General features: G+C 40.7%; 2 protein-coding genes across 6 annotated transcripts in view; both read right to left on the bottom strand.

The window, feature by feature from the left end:
- Positions 1-982: 982 nt before the first annotated feature.
- On the bottom strand, positions 983-13,775 carry tdrkh (tudor and KH domain containing). Of its 4 annotated transcripts, none has more exons than XM_044337776.1 (14): positions 13,667-13,775; positions 10,675-10,835; positions 10,463-10,554; positions 8,237-8,438; positions 7,581-7,720; positions 6,979-7,309; positions 6,722-6,888; positions 6,418-6,593; positions 5,710-5,774; positions 5,437-5,588; positions 5,220-5,330; positions 4,020-4,074; positions 1,548-1,629; positions 983-1,448 (listed from the first exon to the last, which is right to left on the bottom strand). In XM_044337776.1, exons 2-13 carry the CDS (start codon positions 10,802-10,804, stop codon positions 1,556-1,558), a joined length of 1,695 nt encoding a protein of 564 aa, XP_044193711.1. In that variant the 5' UTR covers positions 10,805-10,835; positions 13,667-13,775; the 3' UTR covers positions 983-1,448; positions 1,548-1,555. The 4 variants fall into 4 exon arrangements, with proteins under 4 accessions (XP_044193711.1, XP_044193710.1, XP_044193709.1 ...); XM_044337775.1 differs by lacking the exon at positions 13,667-13,775 and adding an exon at positions 13,457-13,639; XM_044337774.1 differs by lacking the exon at positions 13,667-13,775 and adding an exon at positions 12,231-12,472.
- Positions 13,776-14,917: 1,142 nt separating this feature from the next.
- tmem94 (transmembrane protein 94) overlaps positions 14,918-17,953 on the bottom strand; it is a 33,248-nt gene continuing 30,212 nt past the window's right edge. For both annotated transcript variants that reach the window (XM_044337316.1, XM_044337317.1), the window contains one exon: positions 14,918-17,824. In XM_044337316.1, the coding sequence (XP_044193251.1) occupies positions 17,752-17,824 (73 nt within the window). In that variant the 3' untranslated portion in view covers positions 14,918-17,751. The remainder of the gene's footprint in view (positions 17,825-17,953) is intronic.

Raw genomic sequence — 17,953 nt, 5'->3', positions numbered from 1 at the left:
TATGGCAGAGTGGCCAGACTCTCCTCAATGAAAGACAAAGGAAAGCCTGCTTGCAGTTTGCAAAAAAATACTTCAAGGACTCTCAGACTGTGAGAAATAAGATTCTCTGGTCTGATGACACCAGGATTGAACTGTTTGGCCTCAATTCTGTGTCATGTCTGGGGGAAACCAGGCACTGCTCATCACCTGCCCAATACCATCCCAACAGTGAAGCATGGTGTGGGGGTGTTTTTCAGCAGCAGGGACTGGGAGACTGGTCAGGGTTGAATGAAAGCTGGATGAAGCAAAGTACAGAAATATCTTTAATGAAAACCTAATCCAGAGCGCTCAGGACCTCAGACTGGGCCAAAAGTTCACCTTCCACCAGGACAAGGACCCTATGCACACAGCTAAGACAATGCAGGAATGGCTCAGGGACAGCTCTGAATGTCCTTCAGCAGCCCAGCTCTGACTTAAACCCAATCAAACATCTCTGGAGAGACCTGAAAATGGCTGTCAACCGACTGTCCCCATCCAACCTGGCAGAGCTTAAGAGGATCTGCAGAGAAGAATCACAGAAAATCCCCAAATCCAAGTGTGCAAAGCTCGTCACATCACATCAAAGAAGACTCAAGGCTGTAATCACTGCCAAAGGTGCTTCAACTAAGTACTGAGAGAGGTGTCTGAATACTTAAGTCGATGTGATATTTCAGTTTTTCCTTTTAAATAAATTTGCTAAAAATTCTAAAATCCTGTTTTCACATTGTCATTATGGGTTATTGAGTGTAGATTGATGAGGGGAAAAATTAATTGAAAGGATTTTAGCATAAGGCTGCAACATATCAAAATGTGAAGACAGTGAAGGGGTCTGAATACTTCCTGAATGCACTGTATACAGTGCAATCTATTACATATCTGAAGATAAACTAACACTGTCTTCTGTCCTTAGCAAATGATCCAGTAGATGCCACATTTTCATACTGAACACAATCTGAGGAGCATATTCAATAATACTGTATCTTTTAATTTCCAAAATATAACTTGTGAAGCCCAATACATAGGCCTTTACATCTTAATATACATACAAGTGGAGGGAAAAAAACTAGACATTATCAGCCGCAAACCAGCTGCCTTCTAGTTCCACTGACTCATCACAGTGCTTTTCAATAATAATACTGGCAACTCTGTTCTTTGTTCCTCGCTTCGTTTCTTGAACACAAAATATAGTAACGACACGTCAAAGCAAAGCAGCGTTGGGTACAACGAAACAGCATAAAGGCGAAACATAAGAATTCCTTCTGCGTTGAAGTAACAACAGTAAAGTGAATATATCTGGAAGAACTGTCGCACGTTTGTCAAGAAGGTAAGGCTTCATGATGAGGAGTTATGCGGTTGAGTTTGGGTCAGACAAGGAAACACTCTCTTCATCTCATTTGAACTGATGCTGAGGAGTGGATGGATGGTCAGTGCTGGGAGACAGGAAGAGGAGAGAACAATGTATTATTTTTTTACACACGACCTCCATTCTGTACAGAATGTTATCATTTAGCAAAACTAGAGAGCAATACCTTGATATTTATGGCTGTTTTTGGTCTAAGAGCAGGTCGTCTTCTATGACATCATCAACGCTTCCTGAGATAGAGGCAGCTTCTGAGGTACAAAAAGGAAAACACTTCTGTTAATGGTTCAGCTATGGCTTTTTTCCTTTTAATCCACGAGTGCAGAAGCTTCACAGGAAATCGAAATGTAATAGCTTCCAGATATTTAAGCTTTAAGACGTGTCACAGCAGGGGAAAATCACAGGTGCCAATAACCACTGTCTCTCTGTCATGGGGCTTACTGGGACACTTGGATAGAAAAGAGTCATCCTTAATGTTATTAGTAACATATGTGCTTTTCCTGCTATGACAAGTCAAAATGTGTAAAAAAGGCCTATAACTAGTAACATAGTCCCTCTTAAGTTTAGTTTACTACTATGTGTAGGGCTACAAGTAAAACTTTAGTCCTTATTTGATACCCACTAAAATGTGTCTGTGGCACCTTGTTTACTTATTCTTTGCTCTAATATTCCATTCATAATTGAGCTCATTTTAGTCTGTATTATAATTAAGTTAAGTTGTTATTTTGTTAAAAAAAAACTCCTTTGCTTTCTTTCAGAGAGTAACATGAGAAGATCAATATCAATGAAATGTCAGAGTAAAACAAACAGCCAACAACAGCCGGGCTCAGTGACTTCCTGGAGTCTTGTTTCCAGGTTTTGGTATCATTGTGTCTGTGCTGCACACAAGTACTGAGCAGATGAATTAAATGTTGTTTGTACTGTACATTGATATTTATGTACAATTTAAACCATCTTCTCATTTCACTCTCTGGAAGTAAAAGTGAACAGAACTATTCCTTTACATTAAAAGGGTTTTGTGAAAGAAAAAAGTATCTCTAGCTTCAATACCAAAACTCAGGTATCAGTATCAGCACCAGTGTTGAAAATGTTCAAATGATACGCAGCCCTCACAAATACTAAATATGTACAAATGTATATACTATTTGTTTCCAGCCTTGCACTGTAATTATACTGGGACAGTTCCAAAACAACTGTGATATGAAACATGTACAACATAACCCAAATGGAATCTCTGCCCTCTTACAGTGTACTTAGAGGATAACTTTTACAAATTCTTACATTATTCAGCTCTCATTTCAATGTCAGGGTCCAGTATTTGAGTGCCAGTGCCACCAGTGAGGAATCAGAGAAAACACATTTCATTCACAGCATTATGAGATATCAGAGCCCACTTAAGTGTTTCGTCTGTGTAAAAACGACTCAAGTGTGAATTTAGAAGTTCTAGATCAACATTCACCTCTACTTTTATCATTGGTTGTATGTGGGCACGAGTAAAGGCTGAAACTGATGTCTTTTGCATGTTGGTAGCACATGTCTGCTCTCTGTTTGGTGTCTCAGCATGTCTCCTCTGATCCTATTTGAAACCCTTGACTTGCTGCATTAGAACAAAACAGCATACTTGGATTTTAGAGCAATTCCTGTTTTTATCTTGATCCAATATTGTTCCCAAATAATCTTTTTTTTCCCATCTACTCCAGCTCCATTTTTGATAATTATTTGCCCTGATTTCAACCCTCTTCACTCTTACTGTGAGCATGTGTGTTGGTAGTGGTCCATTATTTGTTTCCAGTTCTTGCTCCCTGTCATCAGACTCAATAAATCCCGTGTAAATAACATCACTGCTGTCAGTAGGGAAGCTGCTATCACTCAACAGAATCACACTGTTATCTCTGCTGTCACTTGCTCCTTTATCCTCTTCATCTCCTTGTTGCCAGACATCCTCTCCGGACTCATCACTTTAGACTGGAGTCCTGACTTGTGTGGGAATGGGCTGATGTCCTCCTCTGTGCTTGAGGGCCCGACAGGAGTCGCAGCTCTTGGCGGTTCTATCTAGAGTTTGGTTCTCTAAGTCTCCATTATAACTGCTTCCTTCCAGGAGGGTAATGTCCCAAATCATCTCATCACTGGTTCACTTCCAAATGCTCAGGGAGCTCGCCAAGTAAGAAGAGGAAGGGGGGGAGAGGAGAGGGAGGCTGTGAGAGGCAGTGTTGGCACAGAGACATTAGCAGTACGTGGCTGGTGTTTTGAGCTTATGTGGATGACTCAACGCTGTGAATTAGGTTCGTGCCCACTGGTGATGGTAGCGTATATCGGCGAATGAAGGGATAATGAGCGGTCGGTGTGACAAGTCAATTTTAAATCCTTAAATGCGAATCAGTTTGCCGTCTTATTTCCATGGATCTGACACCCCGCATCTCTGTTCTCTATATGCCTGCTCACCAACATTTTTTTAAACGGAACATGATGCTGTGATGTTGGTCGCACCAAACACAGACTTTTAAAAGGGCGCCGTTGCTTGAATAGAGAGTTGTCAAAAGCCTTTTATCAGCCCCACTCCAAAAAACAACAGCTATGCATGTAAGGCAGAATTTGCATCGATTGAGCCACTTACTGACTAATTTCCCTTTACTGTACTCACCTGATAAGCTGATACAGGACAGACTTAGCTCTGAGGATGCTCCTATCACGTCATCCTACAGGAGGAAAAGAAATGAAGAGTGTTGAAGCAACTAGAGGACAAAAAAAGTAGCAAGAATCTAATTTTCAATATCTAAATTATAACTGTGATGTGTGTTGAAAGTAGTTCAGTCAAGTGAAATTCAGTCATTCTTGCTGTAAGATGATATAAATACCTAGAAGAGTCACAATTCTTCCCTCAAAATAGATACATGCTCTAATTTTTGTTGTAGCACCCAACTGGATGACAAACTCAGTGTAGAGAAAATGATTAATGGCCTTCACTTGGACAGATGTTATATGAGGGTCATTTGGCCTACTTCTTGATGACATCATGTCATATCAAACAATTTTTCTACTGCTTAGGATAAACCTTCTGCTTCATGTACTACCTCATTAGATGTTTAAAAAATGTTTTATGCTGTGTGTGATTTTTTAGCCCACATGAGAAACATACAAGTATTTGTTGGCAGTTAGAGGATATTTTCTAAATGTTCACTACAAGTTTAAGCTGATATATAGGAATTCTCCCAGTGGTGGAAGAGGGAGAAATGGACTCAAAAATCTTCACCTGGTGCTTTATTTTATTGCTGTCACCAGTCAAGTGCAACGTGCAGTTGTGAAAACGTGAATTGTAGAAAAAAAAAAGACAGAAATGGAAAAATACAAAAAAAAAACAACCTAAAAACTCTTCAAATTATCAGAAGGAAACTTATGTCAAATGAACACAAGAAAAACGACCAACACTTGGCTCCTGACTAGAAGGGTTACTGACATTTGCAGGTATGTTCACATGCTGTTTAGCTGTCTAGCTGCTAACTGACGTTAGCGGTGCACTTTTCCCCGGTGAATGTTTGTTTGGTGGCTCGTTCAACAAGCTAAGCTGCAGGACAAGACATGTGTTCATGTTTGGAAGTTACCATCTATCATCTATCAGCTATTTTTTCATTCACTACCATGTTCAAAGGAAGACGGTATCATGCCTCATACTGCACTGTAGTATTGAATATTTTATAAACATTGGACATCTTAAATGTTGTTTTCCTGTAAGACCATGGGACCTGATCCGAAAAATGATCCAATGCAAGAATTAAAAACCGTGATACCATCTGAACCATGACTTTTGTTATCCGTTGCACCGCTACAGTGTTCAGTGACTCACCAGCATCCTCTGCAGACAGCCAAGATTGTCACCCTCAGTCCTGCCGTTCACCACTTCCTGGAAGCTGACAGCAAGGCCCAGCCTTATGAGCTCCTCTCCTATATCTACAGTCTAGGGTGGACAATTTTCATTTCAAGATAAGGAGACAGGGAGGGAAACAAACTAAACACTTATGCACAGATAAACAAGAGATAAATAAACATAAACACTAGCAGACCTTGCCCTCAGTGTTGTCGTAGAGCTTGACACTGGGCCAGGAGGAGATCTCAGAGTGAGAGTAGCTGCACAGTTTGGCCTGCAGGGGTCTCCAGGAAGCACAATGTGTCAGCCGCTCAAACTCATCCAGGGCTGCCTCAGTCCACACCTCTCCTGGAGAACAGCAAGAGGACTGTTTAGGAAATATAAATATTACATTTTGTGGAAAAAGGTCAAAATCAAAAGGTCTCAAAAAAATGTCTGTGTGATAAAGTCATTAAGATGAGGTCTTTACCTTTTGGTCTCACTCCTGCTAGGTTGCACTCAATAGCTTGGAATGGTAAGCTGAGGAAGTCACTCCTGAAATATTAATGCAGCAAAAGCAAAAGCTGTTACTAACTTAACTGTGCCATTTCCTAACAGATGCCACACACGCAACTATGCACTCTGCAGCTGCATTACAGAGCGTCAGAATAGAGAGCATTACATGGAGCAACGTGTCCTCGTATTTCAAATAACTCTATCCGAAGTTTCACTGTGTGTGTGTGTGTGTGTGTGTGTCCACTGCCTTCCTCCCTCCCCAACCTCCAATACCTGTTGTGCTTGACGAAAAGAGATGCCCCAACTAAAAGTACATCCTGGCTTTGGCTATGATCAAATCAAACATGTGTGGTAACTGTCAGTGTGCGGGACAGCTGATGAGATAAATACACGTCTCTGAACAGCTTGAAGGGCATGTCGTGATGGGCAGGAGCACAGATTCTGCACCGACTTGAGGGTTTTTCCTCTCAGACCTGAGAGATTCGTCTGGGACAAGCTAATAATGTGAAAAGTCATGGAGTCTGTACTCAACCGTCAGTCCTGATGTCCTCATTCTACATTGGAATTATTGTTGTCAGGTCACAGTGTGTGGTCATTTTGTAATGAGGTTACATATGACCAAACTCAGACTAAGACTAAGATTAACTCATCTAGACCCAATCGAAGATTTTCTCTCTCTCACCTCATACGACAGAGGCTGTCTCTGGGCAGCTCCCCGTTGTCCCCAAAGTCAACATAGTAAAGATCCACCAGTCCAGAGCTGAGGACTCCCAGCACCCTGGCCCTGTTCCATGAGCCATGGTCTCGGTATGGAGCAGCCACAATGTCCCCCACCACAATGGTCTCCACTCTCTGCTCCTACACAACACACAGCCAGTACACTTTGTGCTTCAATTTGTTATTTACTTTTGACATTAAAGAGTATGTTTTTCATTTGAGCAGTGTTAAAGAAGACTCAACATAAAAGTAAAAACACATGTCCTTACAGTGGGGCTGCCACTGTTGTAGAAGCGGTTCATCTCCTCTGTCAGTTTGTCCAGCTGGAGGGAGCGAACCCCCAGGATCTGGATCCAGAAGTGGTTTGGGTTCTCTGACGCAGAAACATAAACTTCAAGATGTTCATCGGGCTGGAAGCTCAGGTCAGGGCTGGGGACTGGACGACACACAGAGGAGAATAAAATATGATCTTTGTATGACGTGACTGTCTTCAAAGACAGACTGACTCAATTATAAAGAAACTAACTTTCAAACTTGGAAACTTCAGAGAGTGAGTCTGTAGAGACGCTCTCCTCCTCCTCCTCTTCTTCTTTGCAGTCTGTGTTGGTGATTTTCAGCTCCTCCACCTTGTCAAAAATATTTTCTGGTTCTCCTGTGGTTCCGTTGACGTGAACAAGCCCCTTCTTCTCTGCCTGGCAGTAGGGACCATTGTTATTCAAGCCCAGTGGTGCTTCTGTCTCTGTGCTGTCTGGTCTCTGATTCATGGCTGTCTGGCCACGCTTCTGGCGCAGGGCAGATGATTGTGAGATCTTTGTCCTCACCATCATGTCCTCTCTGACTTTTTCTAGAATCAGCTCCTGCAAACACATCACACAGGCAGGAGTTACATCTATTCTAAATAGCATGCTTAGAAAAGAGGATCCACCACATATATAGCTCTTGTCCACTGGAGACTGAATAATTGCCGTGTTGCAAATGAGCTGCTGCATTTCTTTCCCTTTGGATTTAGTATCATCCCCTGAGCAGTGCCCCAAATTTAAGTTCAGGAACTCGCCCATTAAGTTACGGGTCATTATGTTCCTGTGGTGGAAAAGGCCTAATAGATGTCCACTAGTGAATCCTACTCACCTTGGCCTGTTTCACCTCCTGTCTGGAACCTGCGATTGTAACATTGCCCTTTGCACCCGGACCCTGTGTCTTCTCTTTGGAACAAGCCACTTTGGCTCCTGTGGTCCTGGTGATCAGTTTCAAATTCTCTCCACCACGCCCTGCAAAACAACACACACACACACACACACACACACACACACACACACACACACACACACACACACGGAGGGATAGGCACTAGGTTTATTTATATGGGGCCAATATTGGGCCAAAAACATCTGTCAACCTGCACTGCAGAATTTATCAATGCTACTTCTTGTTTATGGGAAGTATTTAACTAATGTAATTTTATTACCTTGCGATTGTCTTAAACCTTTAAGAACCCTTGGATGTTTTTGCTCAGTTTTCACTCTCTTTATTTACACACTTAACTAAACAGGTCATGTCAGTATGTTGCTATTTTCAGAATGAGTTAGGCTATTCATAAATGCCATCAATTTGCATGTCAGACATACATGTTCTAGGATACTTTTTAATAAAATCATTTCAATTGATTTTTTGCCTGTGTGTCCGCAGGTTTTCAACACACAGCAGATATCTGTACAACTGGACAGAGGAGAGAGGCATTATGGTCTAAGAATCAATCTGATCATCCTCAACATTTTGGAAGCTACCTATTATACGTCCAAACGCGGTCTGAGGAACCTCCAAAGCCTCTGTCACTGGTTCACAGTCAGTGACCAGGTTCTCCAGGATGCAACGGGCCAGCAGGATCTGCTCTTTAGAGCCCTGCAGCAGGAAACACACAGCCGTCTTACATCCAGGCTCCCCTGAATCTGACAAAACCCTGACATGAGCTCCAGACTTCTGGGTTACCTGAAGAAGAAAGACACAGAGGGAAAGCAGAGAGATAAGACTGTCAGAGAAGACTGAAATCACACACTGACTGACCTGCTAAATCTGTGGGAAATACACTTGGGAGAGTTAGATTTCAGAGGAAGATTTCATTTCTAATTTTTAAATTTGTTTTGACATGAAGTAATGCAACAATATAGTTACACAACTACAAACATTTTTCCATAGCAGAGGCATTAGATTAGGATAAAAAATCAAAACCTTTAATTTAAAGTCCCCCTCCACTCTTGTTCCTACAGTTGGACATTTGAGCTTCTCTGTGCAGAATGATATATGTGCGGAGTTTGTTTTCACATTCATCTGCTGAAAGTGGAAAGTTTCTGGTTTTAAGAGGTGGGCCTATGAGCATAATGTGTGACATCACAAGTTGTTTGGAAGCCACTTCTGGTCCAATATTCAACTTATAAAAGTGTGATGTGGAAACTTGAAGCCTCCAGTGCACAAACACTGAGAATGAACTTTACAGTGAAGTAGGAGACATCTTGTTTCCAGCAGGAAAACTTTTGAGATGAAATATTAGACACACATTATTATCATTCAAAGTATTAGTGGTAGTATTTTTTTTATATATATATAAAAACATGTCTGGAGGGGATCTATAACTATAACTAGAGTCATGACTGACTGTTGCAGTTGATTGTGGAGAGCTGCTAGTAATCACACCCATGACACTCACTACCATCCAACTATTTAAATCAGTTTGAATATTTACACATAGCTTTGCTAAATGAGGCCAAACTGACCATACTAGATGTATCAGTATTTATATTCTACAATTAAACTAACAAATGAAGCAAAAAAACTTTCATCTTCATCTGCACAAGCATGGAACCATGGAGACAACATCAAATCTCCACAGTGATAAAATTAGACTGAACTTTGAACTCCCATCAGGAAAATCTCAGGAGTCTTTTTGGCAGCAGAAAATAGAATGTAGCTGAAATAAGACAATATAGAGAACTTCTAGTTAAGATAACAACAACCACGTAAACTAAACAAACACAAATAAAATGACAACAAAATGCATCATGACAGAAAGATGAACATGTTGTTGTCTATGTAAATGTCCACTGATACCTATCATGGAAGCCTCTGTGAAAAGTTTGCCTCTCTCTCTTTTCACTGGGCCCTGCTTCCCAACATTGCTAGTGTTTTGTGTATTAGATCACTACTTTCAGCCCAATATTTTCTGTTAATTTATCAGTCATGTTAAACAAATAATGGAAGAAGGGTTTCACAATGTCATTTTATTGAAGGGCTTCAAGTCCTGCTGTGATCATTTTTTGAGAGTTTTGTGATGGTAGACAGATTGTCTGCTTAATCAGTGGGAGTGAAAACAGGTGTGCATCATTAGCTGCACTAACCAGTGAGTCACTGCTCTGTCAAGTGGAGGTAGGGAAGGATAACACAGTTCTGTTTGGTGCACTCATGGCTGTGTGTGTGTGTGTGTGTGTGTGTGTGTGTGTGTGTGTGTGTGTGTGTGTGTGTGTGTGTGTGTGTGTGTGTGTGAGCAGAGAAAGCTGTGATTGTCAGCAGTAACAGCAGCATCAATGTTGTTCTGTATGTTTTGAAAGCTTTGTATCAGTCTAGTTGACCCTGTGGTAACCTGAGCAGATGGTACGTTCCAGTTAGGGGAGGCTGAGAAGGTAAAAGGCCGGTCACTGGTCCATTGTGATGGAACAGGTGGCAGCTTGCTGTGAGGCTGCAGATTTTATTCATTTGTTCTTTGTTCTGCTTAAGTTAAGTTATTTTTGCCTCTGTTTCACTAATACTTTTAATAAACATCACTTTTTTTGCACACACCCCTGCCTGCCGACCTGCTTCATTAACATCCCTTTAAAAGTTTCCAGTGCCAGATAACATCATCTGTCCTTTATACACAATTATAAAAGAACAACATATGCAGAATGGATTTAATAGCCAAGTGTCTGCACCTTAAACTGCTTTGAACATATGCAGAGTCACTATGGAGTTGAACTACTCACCATGTCCAAAAACGTGGCTTGGTACCTGGATATGTTCCTGTACACTTCTACAGGAAGTGTCATCTTAGACAACTCAACGTTGGGCCCCTCACCTGTTCATGACAAAACAGCCTGTCAATCACAGATATCAGACAATAAACACAAGGAATTATTTTTGTTATTAAAGCAATAATTTAGCTTGTAACATTAACTCTTTAACGGCAGACACTCACTGTTGTTGGTGCTGCTGATGTGGCGGTAGACGATGTAGCCCACCGTGGCCCCGACAGAGAGCCCCGCAGCCAGAGCCACCATTTTGCCCGAGCTTAGGCTGCTCTTGTGACCCTCCTTCACCGCGTCCATGACGCGCCGTGCACCCAGCGGGATGCTCCACCTGAACACAAACACGACACGAGTCTTCCTTCTGCTGGTGGTGTTCTGTCTGTGACTGTTCCCACCTGTCCTGCGACTGCACGTTCTCTCTATATGTCTATACAGGAAGTCAGGCCTCTGCTACTGCTTTTACAAACATAAAGACGATCTGCGCTGCAATCACAATGTGTTACCTGGTGTCATCATGTACAGTCCTCAGTGTTTTGTTGGCTTGCTGAGCAGCTGTACAGTCATGCAGCACAAAAATGAAAGCATGAGCCAGCCTGAATTTAAAACAGATCAGGAGTTCTCAAACATTTTCATATCATAGACCCCTTATGGACAATTAATATGATTCTGTCTCTTTGACATATGTCAGAAGATATTTGTTGTTATTTGTTTATTGCCAGTGAGTTATGTAACTGTCTTGGTAATTGCTCAGCTCAGAGTTTTTTTGTTTAACTAGATGATAGCTCTAAGTTCAGAGTTCATTCTTCAACTTGGAAACAACAGTTGAGAGAACAATCTGACCACAAGGTCTATTAAGTGGGTTTTATCATATCATAGCACATGATCTTCATCAGCAGACGGAGTTTACTAAATAGTCACAGAATTCTACATCAATTTTCCATTTTTTCTGAGCATTTAACTTCCATGTTGCTGAGGGTCAAAGTTCATTTTTGATCTTGAAAACATCTTCATCTACTGATGAAGATCATTAGATACGACTAAAAGCTCCAGGACAGCTACTCAATGGACCTTGTGGTGAGGTTGATGACTCAGCTGCATGTTAGTTGGTGAGAGTGAAACAGTCCATAACTGAAATCTTTTCCACTTAAATAAATGATAATGAACTGTAAGTGTTCCACATTCTCGTTACCTCCTGGAAGGTCCTCAAAGGACCCTTGAAAGTCCCCACACCCCACTTTGAGAACCACTGCATGAGATTCTTACAATGTAGTCTTTCACTGTCTCAGACTACATCACTAGCCAAACCCATTAGCCCGCAAACACGTGCACAAGCAGTTACATACACACAAAAGTCCCCTAAATGATTAAACATTTAGTGTATATTCACTGTGTGTACACACACACACACACACACACACACACACACAGCACTGCGCTTCTATAAATGCAGCAAGCCAAACTGCGGCGGCCCTGACTCTCAATGACCTGCAGGACGAAATGCACTGAAAGCTGCTGCTGCACACACTGAATACCAATATTACTGTAGTTGGGCGACCTCCAGTCATTCTATAAAGCACTGAGCATCCAGTTTTTTTTTCTGAGGCTCTTAAACTACGACACACACACTGAGACATAGAATGCACTGGAGGTAAACCAACAGTGAAGAGTATTGGGACCACGCAGGACGGAGGAGCACACAGCACCACCATGCAGATGCGTGTCTCACTGGGAGAAGAGGGCTCTGGGGCTGTAGTTGAGAAACACATGGGACTTGGACACTCCAACGTCCATCTCGGAAGAATCGTGACAATAAGACACAAATCTTCTCCAATCCAGGCTCTGTTTTTTGTTTACATCCAAGTTCAAAACTACTGACAGACAGGCAGAAGAGGAAGAAAGTTTGAGCATTTCAAGTCACCACATGACAGCAGCTGTCGTCAATAAAGAGCATTTCATGAGAAATCATCATTAATCTACATAATACAGCACTTCACTGTGGTGAGAATACGCAAACCAATGAGGTAACTTATACCTCAAAACAAAAGGATGACTGGTGACACATTTCAATAAACATTACTTTCTTGAATTTTGCAAAATAAGATCCTGTCTGCACACAGCGTGTAGGCTGCAGCGAAGTTATACTGCGTTTGTTTAAGGTGAACCGATCCTCGCTTACAAAAATAGCAATTTAATGTTAAGCTTCTTCATGAAAGACGTACATATACTAACAAACGTAACTTGAGACTTTCCTGTAATCAATCATGGGTTTAAATAATTTCGGGTTTTAATAAATCCGTTAAACACCACTTTGTGTCAATTGATGTAAATATCATAATTGGTTAACGTTACGCTGCTTGGTACCGCCGGTGTTGTACCGTAATATGCATCCCTGCAGTGATTTGGTTGCTTGGTGGACTAATAGCTGGATAGTTGTTGCGTATATTTAGCATTAAACCGAACCGAATGGACGAGTTTTTCTACTTATACGTGCAGTGTCTTCAGTCACGTTATACCAAGAGGCCATATTTGACCAAAAGCAAAACAACTTTAAATGTTGAGATTTGTAAACAGAGTTTGGCGTAACGTCTCTCGACATTAAGCAAACATCATTTACGTGACTGGCTAGATAACCTTGGCTTTTTCTACTCAAAGACAAATTAATGTAGACCAATTATTTTGTCAACACAAAGTTGTGAGCCGATAACATCTCTAAATGGTCAGAATATATTTTCTATCTCTTACGAGCTGTCAAAACGACCGCAAACGCACACTTTCTCCTCTGAGCTAGCCAAGCTAACATTAGCTCGCTGCTGGTTGACACATGCAAGCAAGTCAACACACCAGAAAAAGGTCATTAGCACGCGCACAGACCCTGACGATACAGGCTCTCTATGTTTTCTAACATAATTCAAGAATGAACAGTAAATATATTTTATAATGTATGACACTTACACACAGACCCCTCGCTCTCTTTCGAATCGACCCCCTCTACTGTCAAGTTAGCCAGTCACAGCGAGACCCAAGGAAACTGCAAACTATACTTCCAGTCGTGGGAAAAACTATGTAGGTGAGAAAAATAACAAAGCGAACGGCAGTGTAGCTGTCGCCATTCAAATGACTCCTCCTTAAACTCACGTTGACGTTAATGAATCAGGAACGTACCTACAACTGAAATGTTGACTTCTACTTTGCAAGTTCAACCAGAAGTGTTGTTGATTCTAGTCAGCTTGACTTCAGTGTCAGTAAATGAGATGCTGTTAATTAATGAGATGCTGTTGGTACCCAATGCAGCGTGGGAGGAAAGTACCCGGAAGTTCAGTGACTGTTGTGCAGTCTCATTCGAGTCATCCACGGATATTTTTATATTATAATTGCACATTATCTGGTTATAGCATCAAAATAGAGAGAAATACTTCTCAATGTACGCGATAAGTGTGTGTTATAATAGGCCTTTTCTGTAGAAGACAAGTGATCAATCGCGACGTATCTCATGCATATTTTCAACTTCTTTAATACCATAGTTTTATGTGTGTGTGATGCATAGTTGGATATGTGTGCTCCAACCTGCTGATGCCTGTTGATTTGGTTACATTTGTGTGTGTTTGTCTCTAAATACATTATACGTGTTCGAAAATAATTGCTGAAAACATGACTGAGAACTATGTAGTGCTGAATTGTGGAGATAGAGCGTTAAGACTATAATCTGGGTGTAATATTGTTTCTTCAAAGTGCATTCAAATATAATGTATATAAGGGGAAAACTATGGCTCTGCATTAAAGGTGTACTTCAACAATTTAGCATTGCACTTCCATAAAGTTGGGAGACTCCCAAGACAGACATTGATGCAGCAGAGGCAGCAATATTTTGACTTTTAGTTCCTAGAATGACTCAAGCTAAAAAAAAAAAAAAAAAAAGGCTCCTACATGTCCCATAATGCAACTCATTAATGTGACATCATCAGGGTCATTTTTGTAAACTTTGGAAGCTCCCTCCTGGGCAACAGAAGACATTATACAAATATTTTCACAGGCTGAGCTCATCATGATGAGTAACGTGAACATCGTGTAAAATCAGTTGAGTGTGTTTTTAATAGTAAGTCATTAAAAGTGAACAAGAATTTCTAGATCAAACATTAAATTAACAGAGTAAAACCTCATTTACTGAAAATGGTAAAACTATGTCAACTGCATGTAAGTTTGACATCACATTGAAATCAGACCTGTGTGTGTGTATCAAGTAAACATACATTTACCTCTAGTACTGACACTTATTCTCTGTACAAAATAATAGACTTAGACTCAAAGTGAGTAGGAGTTTTAACATAACAGCAGAATTTGAATCTTCCATCATTTCTTCATCCTCTTGCTGTACTGAATTATTTTCTGCAACAATATTTCCACACAACAATCTTATAAATAAAAGAGCATATTTATTAACATGACATAATCAATACACAAACAAATTTGTCAAAAGTCCTGAACATAGACACTTTAAAAAATACAAAATATACATTTATGTTTCTTGTGAACAACTATAACATAGTCCATCAGCCTGCACCTCCACCCCCACGAATCAACTGACAGAGGCTTCAGCTCCCAGCATGTGCGTGATAATGTTATCAAAATGCCTAGCATCAACTCTGCAGGTTGTAACCAGGGCTCTAACGTACAGTGTGCAGTCCCTGCTCGGATGAGTCCGTTTGTGTGTTGTGAAGAAAAACGGTAGAAGTATAGATAACATGTACACTGATCAAGACAGAGCATTCACAGGATCTGAATCATGCAGCATAGTCCATATGTTTGTCATGATATAAAAACAGTAAAATAGAAAAAAACGGGGCAAAAAAAACAAAAATAAAATGTTCTCTTGCATTGTGATTGTTTGTCTTAAAAATCATCAGTAGTTTTACTTGCGATGTCGATTTGTCCATCAAGACAAACGGGTCACCACCACACCACAATGCTGTAAAACCAGAAAACCCAACTTCTTTAGTTGTACCTAATTCACAGACACCCCCAACTCAAAAAAGCTATGGAATAAATCAAACAGGCACACATGTAAAAGTGAGCACACAGGTTGAACAGGGCCGTAGCCAGGATTTTAGAGATACTGAGGTCATGAGTTCAAGTCTACCAACCCCACTACAAAAAAATAAGGTTTGTGTTTTTTCAGATTGTATCTACTCCTTTAACTGTTCATTTATATTGTCCACACTACCAGAACAATTCCGGTGTTTAAATGTTGAATTCTTTCTTTATTCTTTTTTTGTTGTTGTCCTAAAAGCAGTCAAATATATATATATTGAATCTGTAATCAGCCTATAAAATATCCACCAAAAGTCAGTTTTTAAACTGTTAAATCCCCACATGTTGCTAAAACCTCTAAAGTCCCAGAGAATAAATGACAGAGGACATGACCTCAGTGTCCTCAATAGTAGCTACAGCCCAAAAAGCCACGTTTGATGCCATCTTTAGATGAAACCCCAGGTGTCAGTCAGTTTGTGGTCATGTGACTGAAACATTAAGGAATAAGCAGTGGGTGATACTGATAAAATCCTCTAACCAAAATTATTTCTTTTAGTGGGGAAAAATAAAATAAAATTGAGGAAAATGCATGACACATAATATGTAAATGTGACTTGATTCCCACATAAACAAAATGATTTTTTTTTAAAAAAAGAAATAACATCCTTTATTACAGTATACATCATTTTATATTTTATATCACATCAAAGCATGGTGTTGAGTTCTGAAGTGAGATGCATTACCAGTAAGTACCACCGTCCCACTTTTGAAATAATGACAGCACCCTACAGAAGGCTGGTCTGACTGAAGGAGACCATCAGTGATACAGACGTGTGTGCTGCTGATGGTGCACGTTAAACCGTGTGAATAAAAAGGCCTGAACACAGTAGAAAATAAAAATAAAAACAGGCAGGTGCAGATGAATGGAAACACTTGATGAGCAGGAAAATGATCAGCACATCCAAAATTAAAATCTGGGTTAAGACATTAGCAGATGAAATCTACTTAACTATTTTTTTTTTACACTTCCAAACTGAACAGTATCCTGAGCTCCTGTCTGTGGAGGTGTTGAGAGATGAGAGAGAGGCAGACAGGCTGAGAAGGAAGGCAACTGAATGATATGAAGCACCTTACAGAAGACTTCTGGTAGCTTTGGATACCAGAATGAAGTGAATCCGTCACTTAAAAAGTAGGAAGGGACTAAAAAAAAAAAATCACTGCACAGCCAACTGCGTGGGTTTAAAAGCAGCATGCCGGCACATTCTGCAGTTAGACAGATCTATAGATTTAAATGTAGATATGTGTGTATAAAAACTCGTCTGATCCAATTGAATCCTTAATCCTCATTCCTTACTGTATTACAGCAGTTTAGCTCAGGAATTGAGTGAGAACGTTTGTAGTAAAATAGGATAAAATAGAGAATGTTGCTTTTGCAGGCTCTAGCACAGTGAAGATTCAAAATGTGGCTCAAAGGCCGAATTACAGAATGATTCAGCTTCTAAAAAGCTTCTTTGTCACATTTGTTTCAGAGGTAGCGTTACACCCGATTCTGTAGATGTCAATGAAAAAAAAAAAAAAACACCTTGTTAAGACTACCTTTTCCTTTCAGCCCTATACTGCATGTTTTCCTCGGAGAGGAGACACACTGATGTGATGTTAAGTTGAATGAAGGCTGGACCGGATATGCCGCGATTCAGTGCGTCTCGTTGGATGATGTTAAAATGAACTCCTTTGAAAGTGAAGCAGTGTTTTAGTGGCTTGTATGGAGCATTCCTGGAGATGAGAGCGACCATGCACGAGTCTCTCAAGAGGTGGAGGACAGAAGTTGATAGTGAGGAAGCGTAAACCTCTTCACAAAACATTCCTCATGCCTTTAAAACTAAAAAAATAAAATAAATCAGACAATAAATAGTCGCCTATTTTTTTTTTGGCTCTTTTCTATTCAAAAAAGGAAATGAATGCTTTGGAATTTTCCTTTTCCCTGCTCTAGAGGATCAGCTGTTTCAAGAGAACACACCCGGGAGCTTCAACATTTGTAATAAAGCCCCCCCGCCCCCCCCCACACACTGTGACATTTGGTTGATACTTGCTCCTGCTGATGGTTGCAGTGTTAACGGAGGGTACTACAAGTATTTGCAGCCTGCCCTTCCCTGGTTTTCCAGAACTGACTGACTGGTTCCCAGTGTTGCCACGACATCCGACTTCCTTCCGAGGGGAAGGCATCAGAAAGGAGAGTTCATTCCCAGCTTCGTTTCAAACTGCAGCTTCTGCCTCTTCTGGTAGCGAACTCGCACCCTGAAACACACACAAGAGGGGACGAATCAGAGCTCACGATCAGGTCCTGGGCTCTTTTCAGAGACGGGATATGTGACATCGTTGTCTTCATCTATCTGTTAATGTGATGATTTTTTGTCATATATATAT

Source organism: Thunnus albacares, chromosome 20 (genome assembly GCF_914725855.1).
Source record: "Thunnus albacares chromosome 20, fThuAlb1.1, whole genome shotgun sequence".
Lineage (NCBI taxonomy): Eukaryota > Metazoa > Chordata > Actinopteri > Scombriformes > Scombridae > Thunnus > Thunnus albacares.
This window is presented reverse-complemented; position numbering and strand designations above follow the sequence as displayed.